The sequence below is a fragment of the Dreissena polymorpha genome, chromosome 4, assembly GCF_020536995.1.
Source record: "Dreissena polymorpha isolate Duluth1 chromosome 4, UMN_Dpol_1.0, whole genome shotgun sequence".
NCBI classification, from domain to species: Eukaryota; Metazoa; Mollusca; class Bivalvia; order Myida; family Dreissenidae; genus Dreissena; species Dreissena polymorpha.
In genome coordinates, this window is record NC_068358.1 from 26,554,918 (window position 1) to 26,569,057 (window position 14,140).

At 34.1% G+C, this 14,140-nt stretch overlaps 1 protein-coding gene across 1 annotated transcript in view; it reads right to left on the reverse strand.

Moving 5' to 3' along the window:
* Positions 1 to 4,738: 4,738 nt before the first annotated feature.
* Positions 4,739 to 14,140, reverse strand: part of LOC127878042 (DNA (cytosine-5)-methyltransferase 3C-like) — a 33,033-nt gene continuing 23,631 nt past the window's right edge. The window contains exons 14-16 of the mRNA XM_052424440.1: positions 13,179 to 13,263; positions 11,751 to 11,872; positions 4,739 to 7,470 (exon numbers count right to left, since the gene is read on the reverse strand). Coding sequence (XP_052280400.1) covers positions 7,308 to 7,470; positions 11,751 to 11,872; positions 13,179 to 13,263 — 370 coding nt within the window. The 3' untranslated portion in view covers positions 4,739 to 7,307. The remainder of the gene's footprint in view (positions 7,471 to 11,750; positions 11,873 to 13,178; positions 13,264 to 14,140) is intronic.

Below are 14,140 nucleotides of genomic sequence, written 5' to 3' on the forward strand. Positions count from 1 at the left end.
TTTATAGATAAACATTTAGTTCTAAAAAGAAACTATACTGTTGCTATATCGACCTTATGAAAGTTATGATTCAATATATTGAAACGGACTATGGTACAAGCTTATTAAGAGCGAAATAAACGGTAGATTGTTAAAAATTATTCGGTCTATGTATGATGAAGTGAAATTATGTGTAAGACATATGGGGACGTTGTCGGATTTCTTTAATTGCGAAGAGTTCACAGAAGATTTTTGAAACGAATACTGGGTGTCAAAATGAATACCGCTAATTCAGCTCTATACGGGGAACTAGGGCGATACCCATTATATATAAATCGCTATGTACGAATAATAAAATATTTCATAAATTGTATACTGTTAAACAAACTAATTGTATATTATATATAACACCTTTTAATGTACTAGTTTGGTCACTTTCGCATTACTATGCATGTGCTTATTGCTTATTATATTGTCAGTTTTGTATATGTAACGATGAACTGTAAATGTTCAAGTTATATGAATAAACTATCTGTTCTGTTCCATATATAAAACTATCAATTAAGTCAAATCAAATCTATTCATTAATAATATTTAATACAGTGATAAACTATTTAAAAACGTTTTTTTTGCATAATAATGTGCTAATCTCATCTTATCCCCCTGTCACCTAATCTCATCAATGCTGATTAAAGGGCCTGTATATTGCACCCATAATCTAGCTGTTATCTGTTGTACTACACTTGCTAATCTAATCAATGCTTGTTTATTGCACCCTAAGTGCCTAATATCTTGTATAATGGTAGGTGTGGTTGTTATTTAATATTAGCCAAATGATGAAAATGCTGTCACATTTTTTTGGCTTCAAATTAAATTAATTTTTAAATTGGAAGGTAAATGGTATTAATAAAGATCTATGACACACTGATAGTTATTTATCAAAATTATTTTTGAGAACTACAATTCAATACTGGCTGTAATAAATTATAATTTTAATGTCATATAACAACTTTATTTACTCAAAATAAAAATATGTTATAGTTATTATTGATTCATTCTTAAAAATCATAACTTATGGCTTATTTTCATTATAACACTGCATTATGTGAATTGGATATAAGACATCAATTTGGGAATAAATTGTGTTTTATCAAAAGTGCATAATATGCAGTTTTATATGTTGTATTTATCTAGTTTTACAAATTATAATTAAAACATATCGCCTACTGAATGTAATAAGTCATGTAACTGACATTTTTACTTTTTTCCAATTTTGTGTTTATTAAGGTGACATACATCAACTGATAAAATATTAAGTCAACCTTTTTGGTAAAAATAATGTTTTTATCCAATTTTCGAAATTGCCATAACAAACGCATGTCATTTTCTGAATGTAAAAAGTAGCGTAAGTGACATTTTGTTAAATTTTCACGAGAAGCACAAAGATGTTTTATTAAAATAATAAACATTTTTCCGTATTCAAATTTTCTGATTATATTAGCATTATTTAAATTGATTTTACTTCAAAACTGGATTTTTTATTAATTAAAAAAAAATCCTCATAAAATGAAACTGTGTCCATGCCGTGCAAAAATACACTTTAAATGAAAAAAATCAATCACTGTTAATGAACAAGTAATGGAAAATATCTTATTAAACTTAAATTATAGATTTGTTTGTAGCAACATGAATTCATTAATTCAATAATAGTAATTCTTTACTTTGTAACATACCATTCCACTTAAAATGATCATCAAAAAAAGGTGTTTGTTTACTCAATTGATTTATACAATAGTTATAATTGTTTAATTTGTAGCATACCATTCCACTTACAATGACCATCAAAGAACATCAAAGGTGTGCTTTTACTCAATTGATTAATACAATAGTTATAATTATTTTAATTTGTAACATACTTTTCCATTTAAAATGACCATCAAAGAACATGAAAGCTTTGATTTTACTCAATTTTTCAATGAGCTTAATTAATGCAAGAACAATTTAAGGCACTTATAAAATCAAGTATAATTAGATCTATTTAATTGTTAAATTTGTTAGAGGCTTCCCTAAACAACCATATAAAATAATTAATTAATATTTCTATTAGTCAGGACTCAACTAACATCATTTTTTTACACATAAAATGCACTCAATTAAAATACTAATACTTTATTTTCACTTTATTACAAATAACTGTTGCTAATATACATTTACATATTATGCAGACGTTTCACCCCCATTTTGGGGGTGAAACGTCTGGGGAGGAAACGTCTGGGGAGGAAACGTCTTGGGGGAGAAACGTCTGCCACCCGGAATTTCAACCAATCAAATCGCATGTTAGAAATACATGTGAACTATCCAAAATGAAAGTAAAACATTGTCATTGTGAAATTGAAGCAGATTGATATGATTTTATAGCAAAATGTTCTCACTAAATAGTAATTATGTTCTATTTTACTATGAAAAAAACTATCCAAGGAATATGTACCAGCAAAAGAGCTTTATAACAAAGGAATACGAAAATTACTTCTAGAACTCACAGTTTTCAGCTGTGCACACCTGTGTCCAAGTAAGGATTTTTGAGCATTTTGAATGAAACTTTCTCTCTTAGTTCAATGAAAAGCTTGTACTTTATTGCCAAGTGTATTATTTTCTGAAAGATAAATGTCTTGGCTGTTGTAATACAGTTTAATTGGTGTATTTATTGTGTTTGGAAGCAAATTTTTCGCTATTGATTACACCATGGTTGTGTGCAGGAATTTTCACAGTTGTATCCCTTGTATATATATATATGTAGTAGAATAGAATATTTTTACTTAACGGTCCCTATGGATAGAACAGTTTTACACTCAATTCTCGACATCAATACAGTTTGTGCGTGCACCTTTTATTTTCAGAGAATTACCAGCGCAAAAGCGTTTATATTTAAAGGCTATGTTCTCATATTTAGTACTTACTTCCATATTCCTGTCAACATGTTAACATGTAAAAGTATAATGAGCAGTGGAAGCGAGGCCTCACTTTAATGCATTGCAATTCAACGCGCGAGGTATCGGGTCAATTCACGGCCAGTGTGTAAATGTCAGAGTTTAGTCATCACCGGAGTTCGCGGCCAGTAAAATAATCGTTATATAATAAAGAAGCTATCCATGAACTAGGCGACCTGGAATTTTCTTTAGACCAGAAATATGTTAAATGGAGATATTCAGCAATATAATTATGGTATGTCAATAATAGATTCATAATGTGTTTTCAGCAATACAATGATAAATATTATTTTTGATTAATTCAACAATAATTATTCCACCATATTGACTAATGTATTAAGCATAAGAGCGATGATTCTCGATAATGTTAATAATCAAATCAAATAGCAATGCCCGACAAACCACTACTTCATGTGTGGCCGGTTGACTCACCGTAAAAAGTTGTGTATAAGGCGCACTTTTTTACCCTAAAATTTCATTTTAAAAACTTGATGCGCGTTATGCACAACTACAGCCATGCGAAGACATTTTTTCCCTGTCAGTTACCCAGTTGCGGTAATTTGCATCATTCTGTTTTCCGGTGTTTTAACTGTAACTATGTTAATAATAGTGTTATATTTACGATCTGAATAAGATGGACAAACATTATAACGTTAACATAAATATTTTCTATCTTTTTCAGGTACGTACAGAGCATTGAAATCAAATAAATTTGAAGGAGAGAATGAAAAACAAGGAAGCCATTTTTATTTAAATGTTATTGTTTTCCCACAATATTATACCCTACTGTACTAGGGTTACACAATTTATATACGAGTTTTTATACGTCTTGTCAAGATTGGGGATGTGATTATCGAGCAATTTGCGTCACCTGTCAAGTTTTGTGTAGCTGGGCTATTGTCAAAACATGCGAACCAGCAAACGGCTTCACACACCTCCATTGTTTGTTTATCGCCGGTAATGTCGTAATGGTGTTGAGAAGTTTGAGTCGTTTAAGTCTCCTGTCAATTATAGACACTCGAAAAGAACGCATGATATCGGCATTGTAAATAAAACATGCGGTTGTGAATTAGTCATGCATGAATAACCACGTGACAATACCAATCAATAATGTCAGTTTCTTAGTTATAACTAATCCATCCGTTATGTGTACTCCACGATAAAATCGTGGACAGTTACTTCGGAGACATATGATGAAAACCTTGATGGTATCCTCGTGGAAAGTGTGCATTTCATGCATAATTCATTTAAATCCAAACATTAATTTTTAGGCATATGATTAAAAAAAAACACAAACTAGTTGTATCGTTATCGTCTTTAAAATAATTAATAATGGAAGCAATAAAAGAACACGTAAGATCGGCAATCTAAATATAACGATTTTCAGTTAGCCTTCGGTACGAAATTTTCCCCCCGATTTTTTTTTTGCTTCAAAAACTTTTTTTCCCGTTTTTTTACCTTAAAAAAGTAGATGCGCGTTATACATAAATGCGCGTTATACACAACGTTTTACGGCATATGCTTTAATTTCACTTCCATTCTTCTTTTGGTTTTCTGTTTTGTATCTATAGGTTTATGACCAGCAATATGTAATAATGTAAAATAAGCCACGAAAACTCCGCGTAACATCCCGTACTGCGTGTGATGCAGCTAAGAACTGCACAGAAAAAGACATTCGCTATCCTTGATCTCATTCATTGAACTATCAACGCCGTATATCTTTTTTTAAAGATATATCTTGTTTAATTTATCACCATATGGGAAAGTTGAAACTAAGACAGGAATTTATTTTATAACATGCTTTACAATGGAATACAAAATGTTATTGGTAAACGAAAATTAGATTTCAGTTAAAAAAAAGTTTTTTTTATTCTCAATTGCCGTGAAAATATAATACAAATTGCATTTTTTTCATAAATTATATCAATTGACCATTGAAAATTAATTTCTTGACAAATGAAAATGCATGAACAATATTCATGAACATGTGTTCTCCAAAAGACCGTGAACAATATCAACCAAAATATCATTTAGCTATAACAGGGCATAGTTTATGTCACCTTTTTCCCACAATTACTCATTTATGAAGAATTTTCCCACAATTACTCATTTATGAAGAACAAAGCCCAAATTTGGAAGTAATCAAAACACACAATCATAACATTTTACCTTGTTCGTATATTGTTGTAATTTTTTTTTACTGAGACATAAAGTAAAAAAAATATCTTGCTTTGGGTGAATGATGAAATATTCATTTTACTTACGCCACTAATGAAAATAAGTTTTTCCTATAACTACTCGTGAAATTAAATTTAATCATACACTGAAACCAACAAATATCCTATGTAACTAATACAGAGATGCAATTGAGACTTCAAACATGTCTTAAGGATCATCATGCAATGTCACTGACAAAGGCCTAATGATCTGACCTGCAATTTTAACCTTTACCACTTAGAAATGTATTTTGACGCACTTGTAGTCCCATAGAAAGTTAAATTTAATTGAAAACCTTTCTTACTAGATTAAAGTTTTAATGGCTTCATTTTCAACCCTTCGATACTGTTGGGCAGCAAACAGCATAAAACCTGAACTAACTGCGAGTTACTCGCAGGCTGTACTTGTTTTATGCTGTTTGCACATAGCCATTTTCACTTTGATTCTAAGTGGTAAAGGGTTAAGCAATCTGACCCTTATAGTACTCGAGAAATTCATGTAAATGTTTGTGTGCAACAACTATCTCTATTTGCATCAATCGACCTTAATAAAACTTTGGATATAGCAAACTTGATTTGTATCCTAACTTGAACATAACATCACCACTGTCAAAATAATTACATTTGGCATAGTCCTTGTCACACATTTTTGACTATCCATATCATTGCAGAAAATATTGTTCACTTTTTTAACATTAAATTAATTATGTGAAATCAATGATATTTCCCTATAAGCCAAAGGAAAGCACTAAGTTTAGCAAGATATAGATATTCTTAATTGATAAGTTGTTGCTGATATATTATGAAACTATAACAATGACGTCTTTTAACAGTTTTATATTTGTTAAAACATAATCATTATTATTATACGCATTTACTGTGATTTTGACCATGAAAATATTAATTACAAAATATGAGAATCTGTTAGAATGTATGTGGCAATGCAAAACACCAATAACAGTACAGAAAAAAAACAAATAACTAACATGTTTAGAGCAAATCAAATATGGTTCAGAGATGCTAACATTATTATTTAACTGAAAAAAAACACTATTAAATGAGCTGTGTCATGCAAAACTGGATCTTGCAGCAAATGAAAAAACAGTAGCTCTGAAACTCTAAGTCTGCCTGCAGATCTGAAAATTATGGACAGAAGCTATCTTGTCCGCTTGAAAGTCACACAAGGTTTTGTGGTCTAATGAGCCGACAAGGTCGCTCTTGACCATGCTGTGCAAATGCTCAGGCTGGTCTGAAGCCATGCTGGCCTAATTATGCATAAGACCCATTTTTGCATGATGCCAGCAAATTATCTTCAACAACACCAACAACAGATATTTTGAAGCACTTAACCTAAAGTCTTTCTATTACACACAAAAATCACTGTCGAGTAAACAGTCTTTGACTGCTTAGTTACTTAAAAATTCCACACTATTTAAGATGATAATTATAATGTAGTTTTCACATGTTATGATACCAGATTGTGCTAAAGAGGGTCAAAACAAGTAAAAATATTAAGTAACAAGTAACTTAAGGATATAACAAAGCTGGTATGTAATTCAACATTCATATAAACACAAACAATTCAAAAATCATCATTTAAAAAATAATATTGTGTCATAATTATGAGAAGAAATACTGTAGCTAACAAAATTAAACACTAAAATATAACAATAAGTTTTAAAGAATAAGCTCTGTTTGAAAGGGAAAAAAAACAAACAAAAAGTATTTACAAGTTAATTATGTTTTTCACTTTCATTCATTTATAAATGAATCTTTTATCATTTTTGCTAACAAACATTTATACAGACAGTTATTAACATTTTCATTCATTAAAGGATTGATCCTTCATTGCTGCTGTTATCCAATCAATACACATTATTTCCATATAATTGACTGATGCACTTTATGTTCCTGTAACACTGTTATTTTTGTCTTTTTCATCAGCTTCATACACTCATTTATAAGTATTGTTATGTTATTCACTGTTTAACATACACTAGTTTTACTGACTTATACTATGATCATCCAGCATTGTAATGTAATTCTCTAGTATCTCCAAGCTTATATATGGCATTGACCTGATACACGTACATTCCCTCATTATTCCTGCCACTGCATGTAAAAGTTACACCATACTCTCTCTTGAGTCCTTGAGTTTGAAATATGATCTCAGTGGTGATAGCAAGTGCTTTATGACTGGTACACTCCATGCCTTGCCAAGCACTCGGCGCCGGCGTGACAACGTCAGCTCACCCACATCTGTGTAGTGGGTGGGGAAACCAAATAGTCTGTGAATGCAGTGGTGTAATGTATTAGTTAAAGGAATGGTAGGTTAACCTGTACAGTATAGAACCCAACAAAAAATGTTCATGTGACTGGAATGCAAATGTCTAAACAAGGATGCAATGTTAAATAATAATCACCTGATAAAATTAAATGTTTACAGTATATAACAATTAAGAATAGAAGTGTTGCAATACTTAAATCATAATTTGTACACAAAGACATATTTCAAAATATAATAGTACTTCTAGGATTCATTAGAAACCTAAAACAAGGGCTGTTTGTAAAACATGCATGCCCCCCATATGGGCTGTCCGCTGTAGTGGCAGCCATTGTGTGAATACGTTTTTCATCACTGTGACCTTGACCTTTGACCTAGTGACCTGAAAATCAATAGTGGTCATCTGCGAGTCATGATAAATGTACCTATGAAGTGCCATGATCCTAGGCAAAAGCGTTCTTGAGTTATCATCCGGAAGCAATTTTACTGTTTCGGGTCGCTGTGACCTTGACCTTTAACCTGAAAATCAATATGGGTCATCTGCGAGTCATGATCAATGTACCTATGAAGTTTAATGATCCTAGGCGTAAGTGTTCTTGAGTTATCATCCGGAAAACATTTAACTATTTCGGGTCACCGTGACCTTAACCTTTGACCTAGTGACCTCAAAATAAATAGGGGTCATCTGCGAGTCATGATCAATCTACCCATGAAGTTTCATGATCCTAGGCATATGCGGTTTTGAGTTATCATCCAAAAACCATTTTACTATTTTGGGTCACCGTGACCTTGACCTTTGACCTAGTGACCTCAAAATCAATAGGGGTCATCTGCAAGTCATGATCAATCTACCTATGAAGTTTCATAATCCTAGGAATATGCGTTCTTGAGTTATCATTTGAAAATCATTTTACTATTTCGGGTCACCGTGACCTTTGACCTTGTGACCTCAAAATCAATAGGGGTCATCTGCGAGTTATGATCAATCTACCTATGAAGTTTCATGATCCTAGGCGTATGCATTCTTGTGTTATCATCCGAAAACCATTTTACTAACTCGGGTCACCTTGACCTTTGACCCAGTGACCTCAAAATCAATAGGGGTCATCTATGAGTCATAATGTATATAACGATGAAGTTTCATGATCCTAGGCGTATGCGTTCTTAAGATATCATCCGGAAACCATTTTACTATTTCGGGTCACCTTGACCTTGACCTTTGACCTAGTGACCTCAAAATCAATAGGGGTCATCTGCGAGTCATGATCAATCTACCTATGAAGTTTCATGATCCTAGGTGAATGCGTTCTTGAGTTATCATCCGGAAACCATTTTACTATTTCGGGTCACCGTGACCTTGACCTTTGACCTAGTGACCTCAAATCAACAGGGATCATCTGCGAGTCATGATCAATGTACCTATAAAGTTTCATGATCCTAGCCCCAAGCGTTCTTGAGTTATCATCCGGAAACCACCTGGTGGACAGACCGACTGACAGACCGACATGTGCAAAGCAATATACCCCCTCTTCTTCGAAGGGGGGCATAAAAATTGTTTATTGATTCAATAAATAACATCTGTGTTGAAAGGTGAAGCCAAAGACCTATAGAATACATGTTATCTATAGGTCTTTGGTGAAGCCTAGTTTTTTGTGCACAGCACCTTAACCTAAAACAGAGTAATTGTCTAAAATTCAAATTGTGTTTGCTTCATTTTCACAAGAGATATTTGTAAAGCATATATGCCATCCCCCTCTCCCATATGTGAAGTCAAGTGTCAATATGATCCATTATTTAGAGATGTTCAAATATTGCATGGCGACATTACCTTGACTTTTGACCATTTTATCTGAAAATAGATAGTGGTCTCTTTATGGCCAAGACACATTTATATGATCATTATTTAAATAATTGTCTAGATATTATGTGTACATGGTTTGCATGTTTCCCTGTGACCTTTTACCTGTTGACCACAAAACAGGGTTCTGCATAGCAATATTTGCATGATCAAATGTCAAAACATTCTCTAGATATGTTGCAGAAACAAAATGATCTCCATTTCATGTTTCAAGACCCTGTGACCTTGGCCTTTGACCTGTTGAGGTAAAAATCAATGGGTGTCTTCCTTTCATCCCAAGTAATCATTGTTACAACTTGTGTGATGATAGGACACAAAGTGTTCTCATATCATGCTGATATAAAATGGTACACATTTCTTTAAAAAGCACTTCATGCAAGGCCATGTATCCCTGCTTTTTAGCTCTACTGGCTGAAGGCCTGAAGAGCTTATGTTATGGCGCAGTTTCCGTCATCCGTCCGTGCGTGCGTTAGACTTTTTCTTGTTTATGCGATAAAGTCCACAGTTTTCATCCAATTCTTTTTATATTTGTTCAGTTTCTTTATATTAATGAAGACTTGAACCCTATTGAAAATGGGTCACATCAGAGTAAAATGTCCAGAATTATCTCCCCTTGAATTTGAGAAAAATGTGAAATAAGGCTTGTTTACGCAATACAGTCCACAGTTTTCATCCAATTATTTCCCAACTTGCACAGTGTCTTTATCTGAATGATGAGTCAAACCCTATTGAAAATGAGCAATATCTGAGTTAAAAGTCCAGAATTAGCTCCCCTTGAAATTGAGAAAAAAAATGAAAATTCTTTTTTTTTAATGTGATAAAGTCCATAATTTTCAACCAATTCTTGGCAAACTTGCACAGTGTCTTTGTATCAATGAGGACTCAAACCCTTTTTATGCCCCCCTTCGAAGAAGAGGGGGTATATTGTTTTGAACATGTCGGTCTGTCGGTCCATGACTGGCAGATGACCCTATTGATTTTCAGGTCACTAGGTCAAAGGTCAATGTCAGTGACTCCAAACAGTAAAACGGTTTCCGGATGATAACTCATGAATGCTTAAGCCTAGGATCATGAAACTTCATAGGTACATTGATCATGACTTGCAGATGACCCCTATTGATTTTCAGGTCACTAGGTCAAAGGTCAAGGTCACAGTGACTCAAAACAGTAAAATGGTTTCTGGATGTTAACTCAAGAATGCGTAGGTCTAGGATCATGAAACTTCATAGGAACATTGATCATGACTGGCAGATGACCCCTATTGATTTTCAGGTCACTAGGTCAAAGGTCATGGTAACAGTGACTCGAAACAGTAAAATGGTTTCCGGATGATAACTCAAGAATGCTTACGCCTAGGATCACGACACTTCATACGTACATTGATAATGACTGGCAGATGACCACTATTGATTTTCAGGTCACTAGGTCAAAGGTCAAGGTCACAGTGACTTGAAATAGTAAAATGGTTTCCAGATTAAAAACTTTAACCTTGGTTAAAGTTTGATAACTTTTTATGTCTTTCGGTCCGTCCACCAGATGGTTTCAGGATGATAACTCAAGAAGTATTGGATAAATAAGTACACAATAATCTCCCCTAGAATTTGAGAAAATTCTCCTTGTTTGTGCGATTAAGTACACAGTTTCCATCTTATTCTTTCCAAACTTGCACAGTGTTTATAGCAGTAGAGCGATTCAGGCCCTCATGGGCCTCTTGTTTGAAGAAGTGACAACAGCTTCAAAGTTTATTTTTGTTAGCACATATCCTTTGACTTTTCATTTAAATAAATTCTGACACTTTCATCACAAGAAAGCAAGGATAACCTACAAGACCAGGTCCAAACTGTATGATTGATAGTGACAAGCCAATGAAATTTCTATGAAATTTGATGTTAAATGGGGACAATTATTTTCACTTGTTAATAGCAAAAAGTTTGACCTCAACTACTTTAGAGGGACTGTTGTTTTCTAAACAGCAAACAACATTTAAAGCTGCTTATAAGTTTTAATCCTTTGCAATCATTTTATTTATTTTTTAGCGCCTCTAGGGTACGCTGCCTGGCCCCGTTGGCAGTGACCTGAACGATGTCACCTAATAGTAAAGGAAATTTAATGAGATGAATTTTCCAGTATGATTATGTTTACATAAGCTTCATTTCTTCATTCAAACATCCTATTGGCATATGACCAGCTTCTTATACCTATTTGCAAACGGCTCATGCAAATCAAGCGCCCTAGTAGTCGAGGTGTTTAATTGAGCCGCGCATTAAGAAAAAGGGGCTTAACAGGGACAAAACTTTCCACTTTTATGGTATTTTTGGTTCAAAGGGGGTCTCTTCTCAGCAAAAATCCAGCTAATGCGGAAAGTGTTAGCCCAGATTAGCCTGTGCAGAGTGAACATGATAATGAGCAAGGCTACTTTCCAATACCTTTCCAGTTCTTGAACCCAGATCTGGTCTGGTTCTCCATTCATGTTCACTACATGGTCCTTCAGCCCATTTGTGATAGTCAGCGAGTTGCTGCCACTTGTAATGGTACGCGTGTGTGATACCTGCGCAAGATATTTGGTGCAAATTTCAAATAAATGTTGACCTGGCCCCGTGTTCACAAAACATTTTTTGCAATCAAAAATCGATTTTGCTTGTCATTGAAATTGGATTTCCATTGTAATTGATATGCATACACGAAAATCGATCTCAGTTAAAATATATGTTCGATTGCAAAATCGTTTTGTGAACACGGGGCCAGATTTCCACATGCCTTGGCACGCTCACTTGAGCCCTCTTTAAGTTTTTGTGTAATAAATCTTACACCTGACCTAGCTTTCCAACAGTGTAGGCGAGTGTAGAAATATTAGCTCTTTTTGTAAGTGATGATGTATTAGTGAAGAGGGTTTTAGAAGTTTCAATTGTTCAATCTATTTTGAGCTCTGTTGACTGATATGCAATGAACTGGTACAATTTGAACCACTGTGAAATCCAAGGTCTATTTCTATGCATTCATAATAATTATTATACTGAATAATATGTCAACAGGTTAATAGATCATAAGAAGAAAAAGTTAAGGCCCAACCTAATGCACAGACAGACATGACGGTATCCTAAAAGCTCCCCAGAAGAATACTGTGCTCAGGTGAGCTAATAAAAACTATGTCTGGGGAATTATTTTGTTGAAACTAGAACTCTTAAATATGGATGGGTTCCTTGACTAGAAATATGATCAATGATGTACTCAAGCAAACCCATAGTCCCCTACAGTGTAACACTAGAACAGTGCTTAAAGATTCTGAGAGGCCTTCAAGTTCTTCAAGTTAGATGTGGTCAGAAACTATAAATCTCCTCAATCTGATGTGCAACCTGACTGGACGTTATGTTACATAAGTATGGCACAAGTAATTATACCAAGACTTCAACGTTTGCACCATGGCTATTACACATTCATCAAGCTATACCAAGACTTCAACATTTACACCATGGCTATTACACGTTTACACCATGGCTATTACACATTCATCAAGCTTAAGACTGATTGCACAAAAACTCGTCAAGTTATCATTTGCACAGTCATAAGGGAACATGGCTGCCTTTTCTGTCAAGAGTTACCCATAGACGTTTAATGTTCTGGCCAAGCAGAAAAGATGGTAGGAGTGTGTCACATGCTTCTACAATTTTTGGTGTGGACTTAACAAAGTAGATATGTTGTCCACCTAGCCACTAGGTGGTCAAGGGTTTAATGCCAACTGTAGCTGTAGGAGCTTTCTTTAGATCTGCGCAAAAGACAGCAAGTACTGGATCTACCCAGAAAACAGACTCAAAAGCATTTCAGGCTAAAAAAAAGTATATTTAAACTATTCGTACATTTGCTATTCTGTTGAAGTTCGGGAGAAGTGCTGCCTCGAGTTCTGTGCGTTCCTTCTCAAGCTGTCTGCAGAACTCTGGCCCGCTGGAACGAACAACAGAACATGGGAATGTAGAAATGTACTTTCACAACCGACATATAAGCAATATGCAAAACCTTAAAAATGCCCACTTTGATATTTATCTCAAAGCTAGTTGTACTGTTGTTGCATGTGACATTTTGACTAGATATGATGGTCATTGATGTATGATGTGCCAATTTATTTTGAAATCCCTTCATGCACAACAAAGTTACAAGCCTGACATTTACTTCAACTGCATACTATCAGGAATATGCAAACACTACAAGTGCAGGCATTTCCCCAGGCTTTTGGCCAGGCACAGCGGCAAGGCAGCATGGAAGGGAGTTGATGCCCATTTCCCGTGTAGATTTATATATATTTATTGTAATATGAATTGCCTTTTCTTTACATATAATGATTATTTTAGCCAATTTATTCTGAAATCACATAGTAATCAACAAAGTTATGAGCCAGCCATAAACATGTACTTTCACTATATACATATATGGAATTATGACAAAACTATCCTGTATGACCTTGACCTTTTAGTGAGCAACATGATTGCTACTGTGGTGAGTTAAAAATAACCTTACATGTACAAAAATATAAACCCTCGTTCACTCAACCCAAGCTTTGATTTGCAAGTATTCAGTGTCTGTGTGATAACAGCAAACACTTTTGTATGTTAACCTTTGCATGCTGGGAAATTTGTCGTCTGCTAAAATGTTGTCTGCTGAATTTCTTAAATTACTGTGAAACCATTTATTTTCGTCGGCACAAAATTTCGCCCTTTTCATAAAAATGACTATTTCGTCCGCTCTTAAATTCGTCCATTTCTGGTTTTGAAAAAAAAACGTCCGATTTGTTTGTAATACATGTAATACGCGGTTGCGAAAAAAT